The 15,564-nt window shown below is 38.7% G+C and overlaps 1 protein-coding gene across 4 annotated transcripts in view; it reads right to left on the reverse strand.

Annotated features, from left to right (window-relative positions):
- PIWIL1 (piwi like RNA-mediated gene silencing 1) overlaps window positions 1–15,564 on the reverse strand; it is a 38,343-nt gene that overhangs the window by 7,821 nt on the left and 14,958 nt on the right. For 3 of the 4 annotated variants that reach the window (XM_060400745.1, XM_027980234.3, XM_042234504.2), the window contains 11 exons: window positions 14,811–15,008; window positions 14,204–14,315; window positions 7,993–8,119; window positions 7,654–7,771; window positions 6,754–6,868; window positions 5,321–5,508; window positions 4,882–4,954; window positions 2,941–3,141; window positions 2,732–2,835; window positions 975–1,045; window positions 636–789 (listed from right to left, as the gene is read on the reverse strand). In XM_060400745.1, coding sequence (XP_060256728.1) covers window positions 636–789; window positions 975–1,045; window positions 2,732–2,835; window positions 2,941–3,141; window positions 4,882–4,954; window positions 5,321–5,508; window positions 6,754–6,868; window positions 7,654–7,771; window positions 7,993–8,119; window positions 14,204–14,315; window positions 14,811–15,008 — 1,461 coding nt within the window. The remainder of the gene's footprint in view (window positions 1–635; window positions 790–974; window positions 1,046–2,731; window positions 2,836–2,940; window positions 3,142–4,881; window positions 4,955–5,320; window positions 5,509–6,753; window positions 6,869–7,653; window positions 7,772–7,992; window positions 8,120–14,203; window positions 14,316–14,810; window positions 15,009–15,564) is intronic. The other variant, XM_060400746.1, reaches the window with a different exon arrangement.

The following is a 15,564-nucleotide window of genomic DNA, read 5'->3' on the forward strand; positions in this document are numbered from 1 at the left end:
TATCTTGAGATGGCATGCAATTTACTGCCAGAGAGAACCAACAAAGGACCTTGGTAGGAGAGCAAAGCAAAAACCAATGCAGGTCTCAAGGGAGAGCCCGAGTAGCATTCAGTTATGAGTACAGCTCCCCTTGGCTGCGAAGACTGCCTCAAAGGACAGAGGTTAACGGTCTCCTCCTAGGACACCAAACACATGCCAATCATCTAACCATCAAAAAGCAGTCCAGCTGAGTTCAAAGAAATTAAACAAGTATTTGTTGTACAAGGAGGTAGAGAAAGAGTACGTTAAGACTATCTGGAAGGTTTATTTCAACCAATGCCGTGGATGCCTACGGCTGCACTGGGATAATCAGACCCTCATACTTCAAGGCTGCAGGAGAGAAAAGTGGCAGCGGCTGGTCAGTGACGGTGTTTCCATGTGTCATTCGTTGAAGGAACTTCCACTCTCCGTTTCTAGCCTCTCCTCTACAAAACAGTCTCCATGAGACACCCACCCCCCAACCCTTCCATTACCTCAAGTCCCATTGCGCCTATAAAGTTAGTTTCTCACTTACCTTTCCACCTTGTGATGTTATTTTCAAAGATACAAAATGCAGTTTTATAAAAAGGAAAACACTTTACATGTCATATGCTTACTTGTAACCTCTACCAACAGATTTCAGGCAATCCAAAAACTGTGGTACTTCATAGTTCACCAATGTTTTAAGCTGACCGTCTCCTACGCCATCCCGATACACAATAATTCGACTAGGCATGTATTCATTGCAGCTATTCCAAGCCCTTAGAGCAGCTGAAAGAAAGCCAGAAAAGTTTTAAATACATTATACATTAACACAGAACAAAAAAAATGTGCTTCTACCAAACTCCAGGCACAGGTTTTTGTTTTTGTTTTTGTTTTCCCAGAATCACAGCTTTAAGATAGCTTCTGGAAGACTGGAGTTTGGAGGGCAGACTGACACACAACAGGTGGCTTACCTTGCAAGCACACCTTCAGCCCGTCTACTAGCTCTTGTCCTCTGTCTTGAAACACACAGCGAGAGAACCAGCTATTCAGAGAAAACATGGCTGAGGTGAGAATACAGCCACACAGAACTTTTTCACTTTTGAATTTTTCTATATCTATGCAATTTATTATCTTTAACTTCCTTGATGAAATCTTAAACGGAGGTAACAAGATACAGGAAATCGCTCATAGACAAAGCTTTTTTTTTTCCATTAAAAATCAATCCATAATTCCATCACCGAGGAGGAAATAAATGTAAGTTGTAATAGCCAGATATGCCTCCTAGGTTTACACCTCAATATACACAGACGCATACTAATACTATACTCCTGGTAAAAGACAGTCTTCTAAAAGATAAAATACCTTGAAATACGCCCAAGTACCAGTAATGCCAACACATCAGTGCTTCAATTTTCATTCTTCTTGGCAATTCTATTAGTTTTAAGAAAAGCACTGAAAAATAATTTCACTATGTTGATATACAAGTGACTGGGTAAACTTTGAGTGGGTTTTCCAAAATAAAGTTAACATGGAAACTTGAAATTACATTCAAAATAATAAATTTATTAAAGAAGCTTTTAGAGATTGTCACATTTAAAGAGATGCATCCTCTCACCAAATACAAATAATAAAATAACCTAGAATGTAGTCTGATCACTACAGATTAAGGGCCAGTGAAGGACATTAAAAATGGTTAGAGTAGCTAATAACTGGTTTCTTTCCTAACTATTTTATTGGATCTAATGTAAAAGATCCAATAAATGCTGGGCTGGAAGAAGCACAAGCTGGAATCAAGATTGCCGGGAGAAATATCAATAACCTCAGATATGCAGATGATACCGCCCTTATGGCAGAAAGTGAAGAGGAACTAAAAGCCTCTTGATGAAAGTGAAAGAGGAGAGTGAAAAAGTTGGCTTAAAGCTCAACATTCAGAAAACAAAGATCATGGCATCCGGTCCCATCACTTCATGGCAAATACATGGGGAAACAGTGGAAAACAGTGGCTGACTTTATTTTGGGGGCTCCAAAATCCCTGCAGATGGTGACTGCAGCCATGAAATTAAAAAGACGCTTATTCCTTGGAAGGAAAGTTATGACCAACCTAGATAGCATATTCAAAAGCAGAGACATTACTTTGCCAACAAAGGTCCATCTCGTCAAGGCTATGGTTTTTCCAGTAGTCATGTATGGATGTGAGAGTTGGACTGTGAAGAAAGCTGACACTGAAGAATTGATGCTTTTGAACTGTGGTGTTGGAGAAGACTCTTGAGAGTCCCTTGGACTGCAAGGAGATCCAACCAGTCCATTCTGAAGGAGATCAGCCCTGGCATTTCTTTGGAAGGAATAATGCTAAAGCTGAAACTCTAGTACTTTGGCCATCCCATGCAAAGAATTGACTCATTGGAAAAGACTCTGATGCTGGGACAGATTGGGAGCAGGAGGAAAAGGGGATGACAGAGGATGGGATGGCTGGATGGCATCATCGACTCGATGGACGTGAGTCTGAGTGAAATCTGGGAGTTGGTGATGGACAGGGAGGCCTGGTGTCCTGCGATTCATGGGGTCGCAGAGACTTGGACACGACTGAGCAACTGAACTGAACTGAATGTAAAAGAAACCAAGTTAAAAAATTAACACAGTTCTGGTACTCCCCAGACACTGGCCCCTGCACTCATGTCCTGTTTGCCTATGTTCAGCACTTAATCTACAGCTATCAAAGCCCACTTACCGAGTCATCCCTTCATTGATGCTTGCCACAAATCCTGCAATTGACCTCCGTCCAGCTGTGGTATCATGGTAACAATCAATGCCAACTATCATCGCTAGCTTCAGCTTTAACAAGAACATAGTAATTTTAGATACAATGGAATGCCAATACAGTAAAAATACATCTTTTAAAATAACAAAACTCATGTCTAGCAATTGAGTCCGACTCACAGGCATATCAACCCTCCAGAGCTCCCCTCCCATCTTGCAGTTCATCTGCAGCGCAATCTTCGTGGCAATGGCCATGACGGTCTGCTGCTTGCCCAAGGTCCGGGCCACCACACACTGACTCGGAGTAGGGCAGTCAGTGCACAGGTACTTTTTAATGGCGTCATATTTGTCTTTCCGATTACTTGATAACAGACAAACAACCTAAAAACAAATAAAATGTCCTCATTACAAAGAACTAGGAAACTGATAATGAAATTCAGAGAAGGAGAGGAAACTAAACCCACCTGTGATTCATAAACACATAATCACTTACTGATATTAATACTTTACCATCCATCTCTGCCACGGAGCTAGTAAGTATGACATTACCATTTACATAATGCTCGCTGAGAGTAACTGGGTGCTCAGTCATGTCCAACTCTTTGCAGCCCTTTGGACTGTAGCCCACCAGGATCCTCTGTTCATGGAATTTTTCAGGCAAGAATATACTGGAGTGGGTTGCCATTTCCTCCTCCAGGGAATCTCCCTGTGCCTCTTATGTCTCTTGCACCGCAGGCAGGTTCTTTACCGCTGAGCCATCAGGGACGCCCATAATGCTCATTACATTCAACTAAGTAATATATACTAAGCACGAAATCAAGTTAGGCAAACAATTTAAAACCGAGTATCATTAAAACTTGAGAAGTTAGTTAAACATGGTCTGTTACCAGCTTGGAAAAATTTACAAGTAGGGAATAGGGCAAAATAAGTTAGTGATAACTTACAGGTGGACAAATAAAAGCTTTTCTAAAATGCTTACAATTTTCATTTACTCATGCCCTACCTAGAATCACGGCTTTTAAACTCTCAAAGCTCTGGCTTGGGAGTATTATCAAACTATGAAGTTTCCTAGAAGTTCATGGGCAATTCTGGGGAAACTGAAATGACTGATCTAAACAGACGCCTGTCCCAAATGGGGGTTAGTCAAAGGATAAACATTTCCAGTTAAAAGTTTTGAGAATCTAGTGTATAGCATGGTGATCACAGTTATACATACATTATATACTTGAAAGCTGCTAACAGAGTGGATCTTAAAGGTTATTACCACATATACAAAGAAGAATTGCAATTACGTGAGATGATGGAGGTATTAACTAACGTGCTGTGGTCATCGTTTCACAATGTATCAAATCATCACACTGTGCATTTTAAACTCACACAATGTTAAATGTCAATTACATCATAAAAAGGCTGGAAAATTAACCAAGCAACTAAGCCACCTATATCTGCCCAAATTCTGAGGATTCAAGTTCTGGAGCTGAATCCAACTCTAACTTACTGCTGTATTCCCCAATTTATAGTCCCAGATTTCTATTTTTCTTGCCATAGTCCCCAATAAAATAAATTTCCTACCCTTGGTGTCTCTATTATTCAAGACAACTTAATAGTACTCTGCCTGTGGCATTTAAGTATGAGACAAAGGACTAAAAGGAGTCCATTAGAAGAAATCAACTCATTTCTTAGGTTTAAAGCAATACAGGTGTATTGTGCTTCATTAAATTTGTCTTCACCATCTTATTAATTATACTAAGTGTAACTACAAATATACTAATTATACCACATGTGCTGGACAAGTACTGATTTCTACCCTTGCACCTTTTCTCCTCCCTACTCCCTCTCTGAAATTTTCTAGAATTAGAGCATTTGAGTCTGGGTAAATTTAAGATGGCCTTGTTTTCTTCCATCCCTTCCTTACCATCTGCAGCACACAAGCTCCTAGGCACCCAACTAAAGCCAGCATTAACTGAGCTATCTTAGGAAGTTAAAATATGTATTTTGTGACTGGTTTGGGAACCTAATTATAACACTTTTAACACTGAACTCAAGTTTGAAGGTTTACCAATGTTCCATTTAAAACAACTGATTCCAAGTCAACTGCCTACATATCAACTAGCTACTTACTATCTGGGTATCTGACGTAACTTTTTGCTGTAAGACTCTTAAATAGGCTTCAGTTCTATCATCCACTTCAATCCTAGAATGGAAATATGTAATTCAACATTCAGAAAAAGTTAACCAAAAAAATGTACTATGTGTTAAAAGGTTCCCACAGATTGTAACACAAGCAACACTTCTGGGTGAACTAGTAAATAGAATATCAGGAGCAGCCATGTAGTCAAAAGGAATTCTAACACACTCAATGGCAATTGTCTGAGAAATAGTCCTTTTTTTGTCCCACTCATTCTTAGTGACTCGAACACATTTCTGTGTCCACCATACAAGGAACTTTATCAGATCTTTAAGATAATTTAATGTTTTTAATAGTTTTAACAGTTTGAGTTCCCACCTTCCAAATGACTATGAGTCAATTTTCAGAGTAGAAATGACTTGATAAACTTACATTATTGCTTTTTTCATTTGTATGCCCATGGCTGGTGTAACTTTAAATAGATTTTGTATCAACGAATTGGCTGCTTCATAATTTCTTCGAGTATAGATCAACAACCAGTTATCTAGTGGCTTAACACTAATTAATGGTGCACCTCTTGTTTCTTTTGACCAATCTGCAAATTGTGGATTGTAATCAAACTAGAAGAAAGTTCAGAGACATTGTAAATTCCATTGCAAGTTCTCAGGGATAAAGCCAAAAATTCTTCAATAATTCTACCATGGCATAGTGTAAATCTCAAAGTACTACTTTTTAATTTGAACTGCAGTCATAAACAAAATGGTCTAAGTGAGGAAAAAGAAAAATATATTCAAAGGATTACAGCAATTTTATTTAAAATATACTCATATTAACAGCTGCCACTCCAGTGCTCACCTGCCTATAACAGTATCTTAAGCTATAGCCCTTTTTTAAATCTTTTATAAAATCTTACAAGGATAGGTACTATTTACCTTATGATAAAGATATAAAAAAAAACAAGGCCTTGAAAGTTAAGTGACTTTATGACTGAGGTGTCAGATACTGAGGGCAAGCTATGAAAACATCTGACAGTAAGGCAGAAAGCTAACACATAACTCAAAGTACAGTGCCCTATATCACAGAGGGAAAAGCCTGCTTTTTAAATGTCCTACCCACCTCCTGAGCAACTCTTATACAAGAATATATATTTACTACAAGGGATAATAAAGAAATAGTAATTAAAATATTAAGCTACATGATTAGGTTGTTATCCATAGAACATTTCAAAAACAGAAGAGCACAGCTTTTTATAAAGGGATTTTTTAAATTTTGGTACTTGTAGTGTTTCGATTACACAAAAACATATTTTAGAATACTTGCTTTCCTTTTCTGGAAATAAGATATAAAAGGTATCAGAATATTTCATATATATATATATATCCATATACGTGTGTATGTATGCAAATATATATATCCCTAACAAACAAAGTCAGACATGACTGAAGCAACTTAAGCAGCAGCAGCAGCAGTGGCAACAAACAAATGATCCAGGAAAAAATGAAGCTAAATAAACAGGGAGTTTTCCACGTAAAAGTTCACTGCAGTGGCAGACAAAATATCAACCCAATTAGATACTTAAGAGACTTCTACTATACCTCAATTTAAAAAATTCAGGTTATTTAAAAAATTAAGCCACCTATCATCTCAGTCTCACAGATGGTTTTGAAGAGAAGCAACAGGCTTTGCTTTCTTGAGTGCTCCCACATTTCCTCCTCCCATATTCAGATCGGTGGACAAAAGAGAGGCTGTGGGTCAGGGAAAAGAGGAAAGGACTACACTGGCATGCAATCAGGTTATTTGTGCTTTTTTTATTGTGAATCTGAACCAAACCTGATTTCACTGACAACTTTTAAGAACTGCCTTACTGTTTTTCCACCTTGATGAATCTTTTCTGCTTGCAAAATTCTTCCTGAGAAGGACAGTAAGTTGGAGTCAAAGCTCAAACCCCAGTCTCGAAGCTCCCTCTGCACATTATCATCTCTGTAAATTTAACATATTGCTTATCATTAAATGTAAGGAAACAGCAAAAACTAATATACACAAGCAAATAGAGACCCACTGCAACCTATAACAAATGTCAATGTTTCTTTCAGGATTGAAATACTGGTGAGAATGCTAGGAAACACAGATATGTTTTTCTCTTATTATGTCTATGTTTCCCTTCACAATATCCTTTCATTTAAAATTCTGATGCCCAAACTATCTCCTCCTTAAAGTACACACAATGCTGTAACAATTTCACTTTCTATTTTATTCTCTTTTTCTAACAGAATTAGAAATACCATGGTTTAACTTAACGTGAAAGTCACTCAGTCACGTCTGACTCTTTACAACCCCATGTACAGTCCGTGGAATTCTCCAGGCCAGAATACTGGAGGGCACAGCCTTTGCCTTCTCCAGGGGATCTTCCCAACCCAGGGATCGAACCCAGGTCTCCCGCATTGCAGGCAGATTCTTGACCAGCTGAGCCACAAGGGAAGCCCAAGAATACTGGAGTGGGTAGCCTATCCCTTCTCCAGCAGATCTTCCCGACCCAGGAACTGAACCCAGATCTCCTGCACTGCAGGTGATTCTTCACCAACGGAGCTAATTATCCCCTGACAAATAGCAGCCTCACTTAGAAACACGAAGAACCCACCCTGAATACTGAAAATACACATAAAAAACAAAATTACTTTCTGTCATTCCCCTGAGAAAGTCACTCCTCCAAACCCACATAAAATAAAGAACTGAAAACATACCCCAGTAAAGCATAGATGACTTACTTATGAATATAATCAATCAGTCTTCCTACTTCACGCTGCCTTTGCTCTGGAGTTAGTCTTGTATGAACAGCCAAGTCTTTCATCACATTAAAATCATTACGCATTTTATCAGTTAAACCTTTAAACAGAATAAAACTATACAGTTAAAGAAACAAGAATCGTGTCTACCTATATGAAATGTAGGGTGGTGATGAGTGAAAGAACTCCCAGGAGACAAACCAGTTTTAAGGGTCGGGCTAGTGGTGGGGAGGATGGGTGCGGTAAAGGAATGTTTAATGGCTTCTAGAACTGAAGGGGAGCTACGCAGTGGCTTCATCCGATGAAGACAAGTCAGCATACCTGTGAGGTAGCAGAGCTCAGGGATAAGCATGGCTGGGCCTGGTAATGTGCCGCCAGGGCCTCTCCTTCTCTTAGGCTGACTGACCAAAACTGGCTGTTTCAAGTCAGTGATTTCCTGGTTATATTGCTATTTAAGGGAAGAAAGATATCGCTGTTTACAGTAACTGCCTTTAGTAACATGTTAAGGGACCAAAAAAGTTTCACTTTTTAAAACTAAGCATATATGCTAATAGCAAGGCTAGTATCTGTTTCCAAGTAAAACACACTGTCTTTCTGGTCCTACTAAAATAGGTTGTGATTTATAGACTCATCTTTTCTCCTATAAACTTAAAGGGTCAAGGATGGTAAGGCTCTAAGTTTTGACTTTTTGTTAATTTCTATTTACTTCATTTTTTTGACTTCTTGGTTCAGAAACAGTAGTCTGTGTAACTCCAGGTCTTCACAACAGCGTTAATTCCTCTAAAACTACTCATAGTAAGGATGAGCTCATGAAAGAAGTCTCACGCTAAGAATAAAATGGGGAGGGAAAATGTGTGCGCTCTATGGAACAGTGTTAATCAGGGAAAGTTAAAAGTTTACTTTGCAGTTGAATTTCAACTGAGCAGTATTAAGGTTCCCCATCTTTTAAGATTGCCCACATGCAATCACTGTCTAAGATTAGATTTACAATATGTAAAGAGATCAAACATGTTGATGTCTAGGATCTAACATGTGTGAGACAGGCCTCTGGCCTCCAGGTCAGCGCTACAGTTCTAGACCTCTTGCGTTCCCTTTACTAAGCGCTTCTGGCCCTATCTCCTGAAGACCTATCATTTCCTGTATCCTCTTCTAGCATCGCTATCCTGGTTAATTTAGCTCTAACTTTATTCTCAAATAAAATCACATCTGCAATAAGCATACAAGACAGTAGTACCATCACAGCCATTTCATGAGTGTTGCTCTCTCCAGAAGACTATTCCACCTGCCCATTCCTTCTTCCTGGCATACAATCAAGGTCCTGGCCACCTACCATCATGAAGTAAGAGACCATGAATTTTAGCTTGCATTGACTCTGTCCTACACTCAACTCTTTACCAATCATCCAGGCAAAAAAAAAATTCGAAGTAGAACATGCATGTGTGACCTCTGCTCCACTTATCTGTATTATTTATCATACTATTTTTATTAGGTGTCTATTAACAGTCACCCTGCTTACACACCATTCACTTGGGTAAACACACAAGGTGGGTAGTGATTTCAGAAGTATTCCTATTTCTCTATTTCACCAAAGGGCCTTAAAATGCATAATTCTTAATGACAGAGCTGTGGGATTTTCCTCTTATACTCTTAGTACGTAAAAGAAAGCCTGTCAGTTCTTTTAACACTTTCCCCTACATCTGAAGAACTAGCACTTTCATTTCTGTTTAATATTAGATTTTTAAAGTTATTGACCATGATCTTCCCTTCCAAAAGCCCTTCTCTCCCACCCTTGGGTATTTCCTAGATATTCTCTTCACCATATAATATCTAAGCCATCACTTATTACTAAATTTCCACTAAGAAGTTTTAAGAATGCCTTATTTCTTTCACATATTTCAAATCCACCCAACTGTTAACATATTATATCTGAAGTCTTTGCACAGACTGGAGATCACCTAAAGAGTAAATATATAGCAACTGGGGACCTGAGGCAGAACCCTGAAGTATGTCAACATTTAAAAGGTCACTTGTGGAAGAACAAGCAGGCATGTAAGATTCGGTACTAGTCAGAGAGGGGGAGAATTTTCCTTGATCTTGCTTCAGGTTTAAATCAACTTTCAACTGTGTCCTCTCCGTATTTGCTGCTGATGTATACCAACTCTTCCCATCCCTGATTGTGATTATTCAAATGAACTACAGAAAAATGCCAGAACTCATTTGTCACAGTAACCTCTGACACTCAGAAGAATCTAGGTCAAACATGGTTCAAGTCCACAAGGAATTTTCAGAGGTTAAAAACAGCAGTAGGGTAATCAAGCTGAGATGACCCTTGGCCTGTTTTCATTTTGCCAGAGTAAGACCAGTTCTTCATGCAACTTCTTAGGACATCATTTCCCTCCAGAGTGGCATCTGATCTTCGCATTCACAGGAGAGCAGCTGAAGATCAGGCAGCAATGGATTTTTCAGCAAAAAGACATTCAAAGATCACCAGTCAGATGAATACTTTTGACATTTTATACACACACACACACACACACACACACTAGTTCATTTATTCTATTTATTAGAAAAAAGAAATAATCTACAGAAAGTAGAAAAAAAGTTATATAAATTTTAGTACTTCAAAAACAAGCTTTAAATTTTAATTGATGTGTTTTCCTGCACTTCTGACAGAGCACATCAAATGGGAAGTGACTTCTAAGGATTTAGGAGGCAGATCTGCTCATCTCTGACCACTGCAACATTTGATGCCTTCCTATAGAAACATTTTTTTTCTTCTAGTCAGTAGCTGTTCTTTCTATTAGGTTGGTGCAAAAGTAACTGCAGTTTTACACTGTTGAACTTTGCCATTTGATATTGGAATACATTCTTAAATAAATGTGGTTATACATCATTTTAATGTACATTTCTTGCTTTATGTTTTTTTGCTAATGACTTGTTACTTGCCGCTTACATTTATTTTAGACTATAGAAATGTTGGAGAAGGCAATGGCACCCCCCTCCAGTACTCTTGCCTGGAAAATCCCATGGGCGGAAGAGCCTGGTGGGCTGCAGTCCATGCGGTCACGAAGAGTAGGAAACGACTGAGCAACTTCACTTTCACTTTTCACTTTCATGCACTGGAGAAGGAAATGGCAACCCACTCCAGTGTTCTTGCCAGGAGAATCTCAGGGATAGGGGAGCCTGGTGGGCTGCCATCTCTGGGGTCGCACAGAGTCGGACACGACTGATGCAACTTAGCAGCAGCAGCATAGAAATGTCACACAAAAGGCAAATTCAAGCAATATTTTTTTTAGTTCAAAACGGATCATAAAGCAGCAGAGACAACTTACAACGATACATGTGGCCCAGGAACTGCTAACAAATGTACACCGCGGAAGTTTTACAAAAGACACAAGAGATGTGAAGATGAGGAGACAGCAGCCGGGCATCAGAAATGGACAATGACCAACTGAGAGCATCACTGAACCTGACCCTCTTACAGTTATACCACACGCTGCTGCAGAACTCGACGTCAACCATTCTACGGTCATTCTGCATTTGAAGCAAACTGGAAAGGTGAAAAAGTTCCACAAATGGGTGCCTCACAAGCTGACCACAAACCAAAAAACTAGTTTTGAACTGTCTTCTTATTCTATGCAACAATATCAAAAGTGGATTTTATACAACTGGTGACAACCAGCACAGTGGTTAGACCGAGAAGCAGCTCCAAAGCACTTCCCAAAGACAAACTTGTGCCAAAAAAATATTTTTCTGGTCATCTGATGCTCATATGATCCACTACAGTTTTCTGAATCCCAGTGAAAACATTACATATGGAAGGTATGCTCAGCAAATTGATGAGATGCACCAAAAACTGCAAGCCTGCAGCCAGTATTAGTCAACAAAACAGGCCCACTTCTCCACAGCAATGCCTAACCTCACATCACATAATCAACGCTTCAAAAGTTGAAACAATTGGGCTACAAGGTTTTGCCTCATCTGCCATATTCACCTGACCTTGTGCCAATTGACTACCACCTTTTCAAGTATCTTGACAACTTTCTATAGGCAAAATGCTTCCACAACCAGCAGAAGGCAGCAAATGCTTTCCAAGAGTTCATCTAATCCTGAAGCACAGATTTTTACACTATAGGAATAAACAAACTTATTTCTCATTGGCAAAAATGTACTGATTTGAATGCTCCCTATTTTGGTTAATAAAGATGTGTTGGATCCTAGTTATGAAAGACTAGAGATCTCGTCAAGAAAATTAGAGATACCAAGGGAACATTTCATGCAAAGATGGGCACAATAAAGAAAAGAAACAGTATGGACCTAATAGAAACAGGAGAAAAAAAAAAAGAAGAAGAGGTGGCAAGAATACACAGAAGAACGGTACAAAAAAGATCTTAATGACCCAGATAACCATGATGGTGTGATCACTCACCAAGAGCAAGATATCCTGGAGTGCAAAGTCAAATAGGCCTGAGGAAGCATCACTTTGAACAAAGCTAGTGGAGGTGATGGAATTCCAGCTGAGCTATTTCAAATCCTAAAAGATGATACTGTTAAAGTGCTGCACTCAATATGCCAGCAAATTTGGAAAACTCAACAGTGCCCACAGGACTGCAAAAGGTCAGTTTTCATTCTAATCCCAAAGAAAGGCTATGCCAAAGAATGTTTAAATTACCGCAAAATTGCACTCGTCTTCCACACTAGCAAAGTAATGCTCAAAATTCTCCAAGTTAGGCTTCAACAGTATGTGAACCAAGAACTTTCAGATGTACAAGGTGGATTTAGAAAAGGTAGAGGAACCAGAGATCAAACTGCCAACATCCACTGGATCATAGAAAAAGCAAGAGAATCCCAGAAAAACATCTAATTCTGCTTCCTTGACACGAAAGCCTTTGACTGTGTGGCTCACAAACATACTGGAAGATTCTGAAAAAGATGGGAATACCAGACCACCTGACCCTCCTCCTGAGAAATCCATATGCAGGTCAAGAAGCAACGGTTAGAACTGGACATGGAACAACGGACTGGTTCCAAATCGGGAAAGGAGTATGTCAAGGCTGTATATTGTCACCATGCATATGCAGAGTACATCATGTGAAATGCTGGGCTAGATGAAGCATAAACTGGAATCAAGATTGCCAGGAGAAATACCAATAAGCTCAGATATGCAGATGACACCACCCTTATGGCAGAAAGCAAAGACAAACTAAAGAGCCTCTTGATGAAAGTGAAAGAGGAGAGTGAAAAAGTTGGCTTAAAACTCAGCATTCAGAAAATGAAGATCATGGCACCCAGTCCCATAACTTCATGGCAAAGAGATGGGGAAACAATGGAAACAGTAGCAGACTTTTATTTTCTTGGGCTCCAAAATCACTGCAGATGGTGACTGCAGCCATCGCTTGCTCCTTGGAAGAAAAGCTATGACAAACTTAGACAGAATATTAAAAAGCAGAGACATTACTGACAAAGGTCTGTTCAGTAAAAGCTATGGTTTTTCCAATAGTCATGTATGGATGTGAGAGATGGACCATAAATAAAGCTGAGTGCTAAAGAATTAATGCTTTTGAACTGTGCTGTTGGAGAAGACTTGAACAGCAAGGAGATCAAACCAGTCAATCCTAAAGGAAATCAGTCCTGAACATTCATTGGAAGGACTGATGCTGAAGTTCTAGTACTTTGGCCACCTGATGCACAGAACTGACTCACTGGAAAAGACCCTGGTGCTGGGAAAGACTGAAGGCAGGAGGGGGAGGGGACAACAGAGGATGACATGGTTGAATGGCATCACCGACTTGATGGACACGAGTTTGAGGAAGCTCCAGGAGTTGGTGACGGAAAGGAAAGCCTGGCGTGTTGCAGTCCACGGGATCGCAGAGTCAGACATGACTGATCAACTGAACTGAACTGATGATGACTTAAAATTCATGGTCCAAAGCCACAAATTACTTTTGTACAAACTTAATATTACTTGCCTCTGGTGTCTTTTTCAATTTAGTGATCACTGTGCCAAAATCATCTTTTACAAACTGGTGCTAGAAGATCAACCACTGAACTTACTATCTAATCTCCATGAAACAAGTTTGTCTGAATTCTGTCAACATGTTAGACAAAGATTAAGAGTTAACCCATTTGCAGATTTATCACAACTGATGCTAAGGGTTCAAAGATCTTGAGCTGCCATTGCCAGATGAAGTTTTTGAAGAAGTGCTAGTTACAGAAAGACAGTATGGAAAGCTGTTAACTTGTATTTTTTATCATCTATTATCTATTTGTCCTCTACATGGTTAAGTTCAAATGTAATCCTGAATCCACTTCAGAAAAAGAACCAGGAAAGAGCACATCTCACTTGCTTATGAGCTAACTATGCTGTGACTGGCTTGATAAACATATTTATATACAGCTTTAAGAGCCACTTGTTTCATATGTATTAGAAAATTCATTAGCTATTAGAAAATACTACTGAAGGTATTTCAGATTTCTCCTAAGGTCTAAGCAATTCACATCAAAAAGATAAAAATCAATATTAATGTCTTACCTTCCTGTAGTACTCTAAGAAACTGACTTCAGAGCCATCTGCTTTTTTAAAGGTACTCTTTGGATTCTGGTCCCAGTCAATATCATCTACTCTGTATGTTTTGTTGTTATACCTATGACCAGTTGAGATTTGTCAATATTTGATTAAAACACATAGAAATGTTAAAGAAAAAAGAAAAAACTAGACAACACACACTTTATAGAAAATAAAATTTCAAATCATTTGGTAATGTGCGATAGTATAGAAAGAACAGGAAACAAATTTCTTAACAGCTGTGAAGCCTGGTGTGCTACAGTCTATGGGGTTACTGAGTTGGACATGACTGAGCAACTGAACTGATGCTAGATGGATGTGGATGTAACCAAATTAATATTAGAAAATAAAATTATAACTAAAAAGGATAGAAATAATTGGGTATTTCTCCTTTTCAGATAAGTATATTCCCCCCAAACTTTTAACTCTTGAGAGAGGTTGTAAGTTTCCCTCCCATTTCTGTGCTACTCTCCCCTCTCAATCTTAAACCCTACTTTCCAACTAACATTTTAGGGCTTGAAAGCCGAAACATCTTAAGACTTGTAAAATTAGTTTGCATTCTTAAAAGTCTTACTTGGTGAGAACAATTAAACCAATCAGTTCCTTAGACACCTGTTCTTGAAATTTGTGTTCTTCGGTTTGATGAAACAAGTTGAACATGAAATCTAAAACAGTTTCACTTCGAAGAACTTTATGACTGACATCAGTGCAGAGCATGATGTTATTTTCATACTGAAGAATAGAAGTAGTGAAGCCAGGCCAAATCACCAATCTGTCAAACGGAATGAAAGCCATGAAGTAACTCCTATGAATATCCCAATGTGCTTTGTATGTAACAAGTTGTTTTTCACCTTTATTAGCTAGGTCAAAAGGATAAGTCTTTTAGTAAATTTACTTATTTTTATCTTTTTCAGATAAATACTGATCTTTTTAAGATCTCCAACAATGAATGTTATTTTATAATAACATTATAATTTCCATTTTAAATTAATACACTAACTTTACTAATTGTTATAGTCATCTAAAACTTGAAAAGTCTAATTGAAAATATCTACAATTATTATAAATAAACCTAAACCATGAGTGTATATCCTGATACACTGCAGTAACTTTTGAAGCAATCATAATTAGGTGATGAGTTTTTATGATGTGTTTAGATGATGAGCAAATATGTGTATGTATGGATGTGGAAGTGGCATCCCACTCCAGTATTCTTGCCTGGAAAATCCCATGGACTGAGGAGCCTGGTAGGCTACAGTCCATGGGGTCTCAAAGAATCGGACACGACTGAGCAACTTCACATTCACATGGATGTGTAAGCACGTATG

The sequence above is a fragment of the Ovis aries genome, chromosome 17 (assembly GCF_016772045.2).
Source record: "Ovis aries strain OAR_USU_Benz2616 breed Rambouillet chromosome 17, ARS-UI_Ramb_v3.0, whole genome shotgun sequence".
NCBI lineage: Eukaryota > Metazoa > Chordata > Mammalia > Artiodactyla > Bovidae > Ovis > Ovis aries.